Genomic DNA, 11,625 nt, shown 5'->3' with positions numbered 1-11,625 from the left:
CCTGCGTTACCTGTCAAAATTTTAATCTTCCTTTTCCTAAGCTACAGAATGTTTACATTTTCTTTAAAAAATGACCTCCACTGTTGTCCTTGAGAAATAAAAATACCCGTCTGTATTTGGTTTAGGAAGACCTCTCACCTCTATTTTCTCGCTGTGGTCACTAACCATCATTACCCATAATGTCCATGCAAATCTCACCAGTGCTATAAATCTGATCCTTCAAAGTGCTACTTAGTTAAATGTTTATGGAATTAAAAGGCATAGAATAAGAACATAGATATTTATTTTAGAGATTTTTTCCCTCATACCTACTGAAAGTGATTACTTCAGTGTACTAATGTGTTCTAAGCTGGACATAACATTGATCATAGATTTTGCTCTTCTCTTTCTTGAAAGTGTGTGGAAGGTAGTATAACAAAATAAAAAGTGGATTAGAGCCTGTGTAAGGCTTGATATATGATGACAATAATTGAGGCTGTCTTTTTCTCAATGTAAAATGTTGATAGCAAAAGTTTCTGAGTGTAGGTAATGAGCGCTGAAATTCTATTGAAGACCATCAAATGTCCAAAGGAAGATGTTTGGGATGATATAGGAAGAGCCGAAGGTCTACTGCGTAAGCAATCTTAATCTCTCTAATAATACATGTACTGCAAAAGAAATGATGGAAAATCTTCCAATTCTGAAATGAACAAAGCTGACTGAGCCAGGCACAGGAACGTGCGGCGCAAACTTGTTCACGTGTGGGGGTGGGTTGTAGGTTTTTAAAGGAAGCCTATAAGCATGTTGGAACACAGAGTCCAAAGCACAGTAATCTAGAGGCGTGTTGTGATTTACATTAGTTTAGGATCTGTCTTCATCACAGCTCCCCTGAATTTACGAAATCTAGGGCCAGGTGATGGACTCCGCAACTTGGTATGTTCCATTCTGACCAGAGAGCACACGAGGAACTGCCGTGGCTTTGGGACGGATTTGGTTTCCAGGACATGCCTTCGCCCTGCGTGACTTCCTAATCTTTGGGTCTTAGTTTCCTGCATGTATAATGACTGGATTTGGATCTCAAAGTTTTATTCTGGATGTGACCTGTTTAAAATAGATTTGTGTTTCTGAATTAAGTGATCCACTCGCTGTGTCACTGTCGAGTGTGGCTATATGCTTCTTGGTGTGAGATGTTTTTTCATACTTATCAACTGAAAAGCAGTTTCTGCTATTATTTATATTTACCAAACCCCACAAGCTACTCTACTGAGACACAGTTTCTTTAGGAGACAGAGCTGTCTTTTAACCTTCTACTTTTGTCTTTTTCTATGTAGCTGAGATGCTAGGTGACTTTGGCAGGTGAGGGGGTGTCCTGGCTCCTCCCCACCCTGGCTTCCACAGCACAGTGGGGCACACCTTGCACCCAGAGACTGGGGTACGAGCAGCCCTTTGCTGTCCGAGATGTCAGGCTGCACGTTCACCTCAGCCTTGTGTTCTGCCTCCACACCTCCCTTGCTGAGTTGGCCCCTCAGTCATCTTGGGCTGGGGAGATCTGCAAGTGCTAGGGGGCGCTCACCCCTCTGCAGCAGCCCAATCCGGAGCAGCCCCCGGTGGTTGCTCCCCCCGTGTGGCCTTGCTGACCTCAGGTGAGGAGAGGGCTCCTTTTCCCTTTGCCTCTGCTGCTCCGAAATGCTTCATTAGAGTTACGTGGTGCTAGGGTGAAGTCAGTATTCCAATGGCAACGACAGCACTAGGAAGTATGACCCAAGGGGAAATCTGTGAGCATTTTAAGTTAGTTATTTTATTGTAGTGAAAATATTTGCTATTAAAAAATTGAAAAACTCTGCTTAGACATTAACCAAGGGTTCTGAGAATGCTTCCTAACATCTTTGTCAACTCTTAGCTTCGTGCTACCTCTCAGTTCTAGAAGAAAGTGAACAAAGGAGAGTGAACCTGGGCTGGTGATTGCTAGATGAAGCCAGCATCTGTGGGGCGACTGTACAAGTGGGTGCGGGCCCTGGGACCGCTGGGCAGCTTCTTTCTGCTGCTGTCACATCCTGCCCTGCCCAGCTCCAGCATCCTCCTCAGTGTCATGAGTTCTCCTGTCAACAGCATGATCACGTACAGTGGGAAGTGGCGGGCGGTTTCAGGGATGGCTAGGAAACTGAGTTGTTTTTCCATTTATTTTTAAAATGCAAATTACACTAGTAAGTCAAAAAAATCACTCTGTTAAAAATACATTCAGAATTAACAAATGCAAAAAAAAGACACATCAGGATTGTAACTCTTGCCTTCTGAATATTAGGTTTATAACAAAAGCTCAGCCTAGAAAAATAGCATTCTTCACCAGATTGTGAGGAGGATACAGCTGTACAACTTAGATGTTTTCCCAGATAGAATCCCACTACTGTGCTTAGCGCTCCTACTAAAGGCCTGTCCACTGATTACTTGTTAGTAGTCAACAACTGTTTTTGAAAAGTTTGTTGGTGATGAAAGTGGTGATTTGGTGGTGGTTGGCTGCAACATAAAGCAGGGTGAGGAGGGCTTATTTTCTGTATCCATACACATGTACCAAAGGTGGGTCGCATGACAGTGTATACGCGGTGAAACCTCATGTCAGAGTCACGTTAGTAGTCACAGTAGAAGAGTTTCCGGTATGTATAGTATGTGTATCTTAGGAATGAAAGGAAAAGACATTGGTAATTATTTTTTCATATATGAAACATGCATGTCACTAGAAAGCATCGAATGAGGCTTCACTGACGTCACACTTCTGTATCTTATACATGTCTGTATGGACAAAAATATACAAGCCACTGAGCAAATTCAAGCATGAGTGCTAGAATCTTTTTCTTTTGTGGTTTATGTTTCAGTGGAAACATTTCTCCTTTATTGTCTTTGAGTCTGTGTGTGTGTATGTGTGTGTGTGTATTATAAACATCCATGCAAACACAGATATGGGACTGCTATATGAGATTTGAATGGTCCAAGTCCAAAGGAGGTTAACCCAACAACCGAAACTTCACAGAAACCAAAAGAAAACATTGCTCCATGCCAATTTATAGCTATCCCAGTCTGAATTTCACTACACTTAAGTATGGTGTGAAGTTAGCCGAAACAAAAATTGGTTTTAGTGGTCTCCAAGAAAAAAATAGGACTCATCTGAGTTACTGATCAGCCTAAGCTAATTATGTTTTTCACTAATGAAAACCAAATAATGCTTGAAATTATAGAGCAAAATTTCCTAGGAGTTCAGAATATGCCATAAACACATTGACCTACTATTAAGTTTCCAAAGGCATCTTGTTGCCAACTACGTCAACAGCACAGTTTTTTTTTTTCTGCCACAATAATACAGGAGAATTGAAATACACTCTAACACACAACAGATCCCCCAAATACCACAAAGAGATCTCAGATATTTCACCAAGTTCACTATGGCTCCCCACCCACCCACCCCAAAAATAATTTCATACACCAAAGTTAGAAAAGAAAGTTCACCTACATTGGGTCTTCAGTTTGAATTAGATATAAAAGAGTAAACATAGCTAACACATAGTCAGCTGGCCTCTGCTCATAGGAACCCGCAGCTGTCCTCTGTGTTAGGAAAAGACATCTGTAGATACTTATAAAAGCACCTAGCGTGCAATAAATGAAATTAGTGACTGAAGCCGTTTCTGCTTCCAGTAGATTAATGAGTATAGTAGATTAATAAATTTCACTTTGCCCCACCCCAACCCCATGAGAAGACCATATTTAAGGAGTATAAAGATGACGATTATTGTTGTTGTCATTGGTTCTTGTCTCTGTGGCCACCCGGAAGCTCTGTGATGAAGCATGTGACTGACCGCCGGCAGTTTCCTTAGTGGATACGGGAGCGGCTTAGCCAGTCAGTCTCCTTCCTGGCTGTGAAACACACATGGGAGCTCACTTGGATCAAATAGCAGTGTGTTAGCCTAAGAAAGTGGCTCGGGGGTCTGCACACAACATAGGTGGGTTAAGGCAAGTGTGGGCGGTACAGCCTTTGGAGCCAACAACCTGCCATTGTGTCGGGTACAGGGTCTTGCTGTTTGCTTTTGTAATTACATTGCCTAAGTAGCCATGGTGCTATGGGGATCCTCAGAGTGCAGAAACACGGCTCTCCAGGGAATGAGCCCTGGATGATGTCCCAGTCCACAGAGGCTGACAGCTGGGCTGTGGAGGAGTGAGGAGGGCCAGACGAGGACCCTGGTTCATCTCCTTTGCAACTTTCAAAGGCCTGGGAGAAAGGAGCCTGCTTTCAGGGAATCCAGGATGAGTGTGACTTCCATGTTGGTCTGGAGTGGAAGTGTTGTGTTGCTTGTTATGTGTGCATGAGTGTGTGTGTGTGTGTGTGTGTGTGTGTGCGCGTGTGTATGTAGAAACCATGTGTGTGTTCTTGTCATATGTATCTATATTAAAATTCACTTGCTTCTTGCTTTTGTAAAATGCAGGAGGCTCCTGTGGAGCAAGTTCTTTGAGAGGTCCGTGGGCTGATGCACTGAAGTCCTCTGTTTTATTTTGACCTAAGAGAGAAAAGATGGTTTTAATCACAGGGGAGGGCGCTCTGTGCCTGTTGCTTTTCACCCCTTTTCCAGCTTTCTAAGCACAAGAGCAAACAAAAAAGAAAAAAGAGAAAGAGGGTTAAACCCGAGTTGGGTTTTAACTAGACAATTTTTCACTCCTTTTCTTTTTTCTCAGTGCGTCAGCCTGGATACCAAGGCCACACATGGTTCCTCAGGATCTAGCTCCAGGGATGAGTGAGATGAGTATGTATTGCTGGGCAGTTAGGCTGCAAGAAAGACTGCGATGTTTTCACGCACGCTCTCATACGCCATAGGATGTGCTCACCAGCAGGGAGTGTGAACAGGTTTATATGTGCTTTGGCGCATAAACTAGTGGTCATCAAGCCACCAAGCTGTTACTTTGTTAGAAAATTAACCTGTTGACCCAGGAATTTTCTGTGCTGTAACTTGGTAGCTATCTACTTGTTTCAAAGAGATTTACCAAAAAGTGTGGAAAAGAGAAACAATGGTAACATTGCCTTTCTATCTGGATGATAGATAAGTTGAAAAATCACAAACCAAGAACATTTGCCAAACTTAACTAGAAATAAATAAGACTCGCTTTTGTTCGCTACAAGCGCTGGGCACGGCTGTGACTGCAGGCTGGTGCCCGAAGCAGTTTCACAGTCTGTCAGGCTGCTGGCTGCAGGAGCTCGCTGCACAGAGAGGAAGTCTCACAGCCACAGGTGCACACTGCCTTTCGGGTTTGCTTTCTCGCAAAAGAACAGCTTTTATTTCTAGTTGCTCTATAATATTTATAGGTTCTTGAACTGGCCCATGATGGTAAATTACTCTTACTTTACAAGACATATTTATGGCAGGTTGACAGGAGAGGGGACATTTCAAATGACAAAGACAGAGCGATGCTCAGGGCAGCACCTCTGAGCAGGAATTGAGGGCTGGTGGTGACTTTTGATTTTTCACAAGGTTTGAGTAGGCAGTGGCTCTCAGAGGATGGGTTTTGAGGGTCACAAAATTGAAAAGGCCTTTTATGCAGTATTCTGGGGGCACAGTCAAAAGGGGCCGAAAGGAATGTGCAAAAGGGGGCCCACCGTGAGCGACCAGGCAGGCAAATTAGCAGAAGGTGCGTCACAGGGAAGATGAAGCTCCTGAGTACAGTGCCCGGTGGAATGCACAGCCCACCTGGGGATGCTGCAAAGAGTGAACTGAAGGCTCAGGAAAAAGGGGGACAATCTCATCTGTTCACTAACAAGTTGCTCAACTACTGTTTTTCTTTTTTTGACTCAATTCTTTTGTAAAACCAAATGTAAGTGTGCTAGTTACTGGGGAAGCTTAACAGGTGCTTGGTGGAAGAGATGACAGTGGAATATTGACTAGTAAACTGTTGATGTAGTTGAGCTATCCCTGGTTTTCAAGATTTGATTCTTATTAAACATTTAACTTCTTTTATGAGCAAAGAAGCTTGAAGGGATATATATATATATATAATTTTTTTTTTCATTTTCAGATATAACAGAGGAAAAACATTACTGTTATGTGGCATTCAAAGTATTCATTTAATAGTATCAGAGGAAGTTTTGTGCTCAGGGAATTTAATTTTTGACAAAATTTACATAATTTTGAGTAGCCCTTGTTTAAAGACAAATATTAGAATTATAATATTTTGATTTGAAACAGCAGATGTGATTATGCATAATTAGCATCCTCTTGTTATATCACAGCTGATGACTAGATGAATGGTTGCATCTAATTCATTGGCCCTTGATCATAGTTATTGACCAATTCAATGAAATATTATACGGTGCTGTCAGGGCCAAGTAAGTGCAAACTTTGCAGATGCTTTCATCTACTCCTGAGCTTCAGATGTCATATGTATGCATTACACAACTTATTCTGTTTATAGGAGAGTTTTTTGAATAAAATATAGTATTTTTTGATTACTGACTTAATAAAGACCTTTCATAAATAATATTGGTTAACATAAGAATTATTGCTACTGCTAATAATTTATGTGTAATAACTACTTACTATGTGACATGTCCTGTGTTTTACATACTTCACATTAACTATAAATAGTTACAGAATAATTAGATGAAGTATGTATATGATCACCTCTGTTTTGCAGGTGGGACTTGGTCAGATTAAAGTTATTCAAAGTTATATGCCCAAGCTTGTAAAGAATTTAGTCCCAGGCAGTTTGTCTTCAACAGATCATTTTATGGGTATTTCTGATTACTTTGTCTTTTCGGAGTAGAATGCTGTATAGAGAGCTACAATAAAACAAAGAGAGAAATGTTGAAGAATTTATAGGAAATTTCCCTTTACTTTTTCGTGGTAGCTATGAAATCTTTCTGAGCAGTTAAGAAAGTTATGGTAACTGTAGGAAAAAATTACAGTTTCTGACACAAGAAAAAGAATCATTAGAGGAAGAAGGGATTAATAAGTGTTTCATACAGGAATTATATTTTAAGGTTACATTTGAAAAATAGTGGTGCTGTGAAGAGTGGAGTTTAGGAAAAAATTAAGGTCAATTATCAAGAATTCAACATAGAGAATTTGAAAAAAAAATATGAGAAGACAAGTGTTCTAGTGCAGCTGAGAAAAAACAGCTAGGGATAGATACTGTATTACTTATGCCTGGGCAGATTAGAAAGTTTAGGAGGAAAGGGCCAGTTCTTACTGGCCAGTTCTTACTCAGTATTGGGACTCAAAAGGTATTAAAGATCTAAAAGAAGAGGGGCTGGGGAGATAGCTCAGTAGAATAAGTGCTTGCCTGGCAAGCACAGGGGCTTAAGTTCAATCCCTGGTTTCGCCAAACAAAACAAACAAAAAATGAAAGAAGAGATAATAGGTCAATGTGATAACATTGAAGCCAGATTAAGGTAAACTTTTAGGCTCTAATGAGTTTTGACTTTTCTTAGCAGGTAATAGGGAGTCATCGATTGCTTAAGGGGCTGGGAATTGAATAAGAAGTTTCAATTCCAATTCGAATGACTGTATTGTAGTAATATTTTAGGAAGATTAATTTGGCAGCTACGTGGAGGATGGGACAGAAGTTGTGAAATAAGAAACAGGAAAACTTCACAGATCACGGATGCTTGAATTAGGGCAGTGACTGCGGGCATCAAAAAGAAAAGGTGTGTGACACAGAGGCACCGATTTGAGTATGACACACGGATCTGGTTGATGTCTAGAGTGACAAGGCCTTTGCTGTAAGTGGGCTTAGGGAGTGTGTGCAGAGAACTCCAAGGGGCCAAAGGAGACAGCAGGCACAGTGCGAGCAGCACTCTTTCTTTAAAAGAAGGTGAAGCTGAGTGTCCAAACATTGCTTTGATTTTTGGAGGAGACTACTCCCTAGACACAACTACCACCCTGCATGCTAGAGATATTTACAGGAGATGGATTCATGGTGGAGGACGGCAACAACAAACACATATCTTCAAAGAGAAGTTCACATGTTAAAAGGAATTGGAATCTTACTTTCTATTTTGATCTTCGCTTGCAATTCAGCATATCACTTGATGCTGATAGATAGAATGTGTTATCAGTTGTTATCCAAGGGAATTTGCCTAAACACAGATATAAAAATCAGGCTCCGATTGCATGTCTGCTCCCTGGAGTGCTACTGTTAAGGGGTCAACCAGTTTCAGTGTTAATGCTCCGGTCATTCTCACTCTTACATTAGAAAAATGATAGAGAAAGAGTATTGCCCAGTTTTTGCTTTTTGGACACTGCACATAACTAAGGCGAACTGTCGTTTATCATCTAGATGAGAATGCTTTTGAGATAATAAGAAGAGTGCATACGAATCACACCAAGGCAACCATTATGCACTGGGGCTATGCTGGGAAAACCGGAAAAATCTGGCTTAAGTAGAGTTACATACCATTGCTTGTAATGCTATTAGCATTACAAAATATACAATTTGGGGGTGATTTCAAGAACTGGTATATAATAGGATTTTGAGCCATGCAGGTGATATATAGATAAGATTAAAGGTAACTTAGGACTCAGTATTTATGATGAAGCAAATTTAAAAAATGAAAATGCTATTGGAATTATCCCAGTGAAAATAATCTTAGTAGTAGATAAAGTACTGCAAATATGCAACCAAAAGAGAGCCTCTTGCCACGCCTTTGGTGCCACGGCCCCTCCCTGCACCCCTCCCAGCTTCCTGAGCCCCCCTCCGTGGCATGGTACTTACATGTACATTGGCTGCAGCTGTAAGTGTGATGTCTTCTGAGGCCCTTGGTAGCCATAGGAGTCAAAGCCACCTATGAAGTCAACTGAAAAGGGACAATGGCTTCAGTAGTTACCTTGTTAGAGGACATTTCCATTCATGAACAAGGACCACACCCATGATTGATAATTCACTAAATTACAATTGACTATGAAGACAAAATTACAAAGTTATGTTTCTTTAAGGTAGTGTCCCCCACTGTGAGAGTCAGTGATTGATTTACACGGCTCTGTCCGCTCTGGAAAAGAAAGGACGGGCTTTTGTCTCAAACAACCAAGACCTACATGGAGTCGCAACATTTACTTGCACATTCAAAATGCTGATGACCATTTGGTTAATGTGAGGATGTTTTGTCGCACATTTCAGATACCGCAGCATGACAGAATGGTTACTCTGGTGCATGCACCTATTAGCAACTGCAGCACCAGTGATAATGTTATATATTCGGACTGTATGAGGAGCTATGATGAACGCGTGTGAATTAATTCAACATGGCTCTCTCCGCTGTCCTGTATGTTATAATCAGAAACCATCAAAGGTACAGATATGGAGTGAGGTCCAACCAGATATTCAAATTCAGGTGCTACTGTGGCAGATGACATTTTCCAAAATAGTGGCATCCATAGCTCCTGTCCTGCCTGTCCTCACAAGCTGGCTGTGGCCCTCCTCCTTCCAAGGTTTGAGCTTCCATCCTTTCCTTGTGAACCTGTGTAGACTATTGCAGCACATTTGAGAATGGAAGAAGTGACACTATCCGGCTTCCTTGGGCTGGCTCATGAGCGTACCATGTCCTACCTCTTGCTATCTCGTGATGGCATCTCTTAGAACTCAGCCCCCAAGCCCACGTTAGCCTACATGGGGAGACCAGTGGGGACACATGAATACATGTTTCAGGAGACAAGGTAGTTGGGGTACGAGGCCATGGACGGAATCCACATCCAGGTTGTGAGTGAAGGTTCATTTATTCTGGATCTCTCATTTTTGAGTCAACTCTGTCTTGGATCTTTCCTGTCCAGGTCCCTGGCATCGGGGAGCAGAGACAAGCCATCCTCATGGTGCTCTCGGCAGCTGTGTGCTTAGCGTATGGTTGCTTTACATTACTATGTTTGGGCAGAAGTAGTAACTAAGAATGAATACTAATAATGCTCTGAAAAATTGTTTTGTTCTTTTCAAGTCTGGATGTAGAAATGTGTGTAGGGGGAGGGTAAAAGGCAAGACAACAAAAGGCCAAGAGAACACATTACAGATGAGATAAGGATAGTAATAGAGATGAGGGAGGATGCACTAGGACATCATTCCTTCTTCTGGTACCCTGATCTGTTGGGTCCACTTGCCCCTCCCCGTTCTGCTGTCCATGTCCCGGGGTGCTTCAGAGGGCAGCTGAAGGAGTGCACATACCTCAGCTCATGATGTCGGAGCGGTGGGAAACACCTCCATTAAAACATCATCTTGAAGAGCAATTTTAGGTTCATGGTAAAATTTAGGAAAAGTTTAAAGAACATTCTCATGTGCCCTGTGCCCTACACATGCGCAGCACCTTTCACTGTCAGTGTCCCCACCAGAGTGCACTCGGCTTGCCACTGATGGACCGACTAACCCGTCCTTATCTCCTGAAAACCGCAGTTTACATTAACATGTGCTCTTGCTGCTGTGGGTTCTATTAGTCTTGACAAATCTGTGACACACATCCACCCCCACAGGTTCAAAGCAGATTCACTGCCTTCAAGTCCTCATGTTTCATGCAAGTATGAAGGCTTCTGGCTCTCCGGCCTGGTGGCCAAGGATCTGTCATTGTGTCCACAGTTTTAACAGCTACTAAAACACTGTATAGTGTGAATCCCTTTAGGCAGCCTTTTCTGACGAGAGGCTTCCTTCACTCAGTAATATCCATCTAACTCTTCTCCCTGCCTTTTAGTGACATGATAGTGGGTTTAGAGGTATAAAAAGTAAAGACATATTAATATGCTGAGCTGTAAAAAGCTCAAGTCAACAACTTCTAATATTGCCAGTCCTACGGATAACCTACTACTATTATGGACTACTGGACTGTATTGGGTTATTTTGCTGAATTCACATACCTACAATATTTAAATGGCAATGGAAAACCCTTCTCTGACAAGACTAAACAAAAAAGGGGATAAAAATGAGGATCATTTTATATCCGTATATACAAAATAGTTAGGATTGATATACAGCTACTTTATCTTAATTCAATGAGAAGAAAGATTTGTACTGACAGCGTTTGGACAGGATATCATGTCTGCATCTTGTACTATGAATAGCCACTATGAAGACAACAATATGCAATGTATTATTTGTTGTAACTGTTCTAATAATTGGTTTTGAAACTGTCTCATTTCTATTTGTTTCTCAATAACATTAGTAAAAAATGATAGGGGGTTTATTCTTGGCATGGGAGTTTTATTTTCTGAGGCAGAATCTCTCTCCTTATCAAAAGTAGAATGGATAATGAAGAAGAAGCATTGGCTGTGGTCTTAGGAGGACCAGGAACCCACATACAGCATTTTATGGAGGAAGAATAAAAATACAGAAGATGTTTTAGTTTTCTGAGTTACCCAGATTTGCTCCTGAGCTGAGATAGGCTGCAGCAGGGCTGTATAATTAAATGACAATCATAGTCAAGGCTTGTACTTTGGGAAAAGGTTGCCTAAGACCAGGGATCCGCTGTCTGCGTCCTCTTTTGTAACGGGCGGGGCCCTGCCAAGGTGAGAAATAAGAACACATTTCCCAGGGCGCCCTCGCAGGGATGCAGCCTCCCGCTCCGCAGCTCTCGTTCAGCGCTGCGGTTTCTTCCACTGCGCTGGAAAATGCATGGGCGGAGTAGCCCGAGAGCAGGGCAGAAAC

The 11,625-nt window shown here is 41.8% G+C and overlaps 1 protein-coding gene across 3 annotated transcripts in view; it reads right to left on the bottom strand.

Moving 5' to 3' along the window:
* Nucleotides 1-3,771: 3,771 nt before the first annotated feature.
* Nkain2 (sodium/potassium transporting ATPase interacting 2) overlaps nucleotides 3,772-11,625 on the bottom strand; it is a 1,099,112-nt gene continuing 1,091,258 nt past the window's right edge. The window contains exons 6-7 of one of the 3 annotated variants that reach the window (XM_023714246.1): nucleotides 8,725-8,806; nucleotides 3,772-4,520 (exon numbers count right to left, since the gene is read on the bottom strand). In XM_023714246.1, coding sequence (XP_023570014.1) covers nucleotides 4,511-4,520; nucleotides 8,725-8,806 — 92 coding nt within the window. In that variant the 3' untranslated portion in view covers nucleotides 3,772-4,510. Of the gene's footprint in view, nucleotides 4,521-8,003; nucleotides 8,089-8,720; nucleotides 8,807-11,625 lie in introns of those variants that run through there. The other 2 variants (XM_012514554.2, XM_004630239.3) reach the window with 2 other exon arrangements.

Source organism: Octodon degus, unplaced genomic scaffold, assembly GCF_000260255.1.
Source record: "Octodon degus isolate 3935 unplaced genomic scaffold, OctDeg1.0 scaffold00034, whole genome shotgun sequence".
Lineage (NCBI taxonomy): Eukaryota > Metazoa > Chordata > Mammalia > Rodentia > Octodontidae > Octodon > Octodon degus.
The sequence above is the reverse complement of the archived record's forward strand: the minus strand, read 5'-3'. Positions and strand labels throughout refer to the sequence as shown.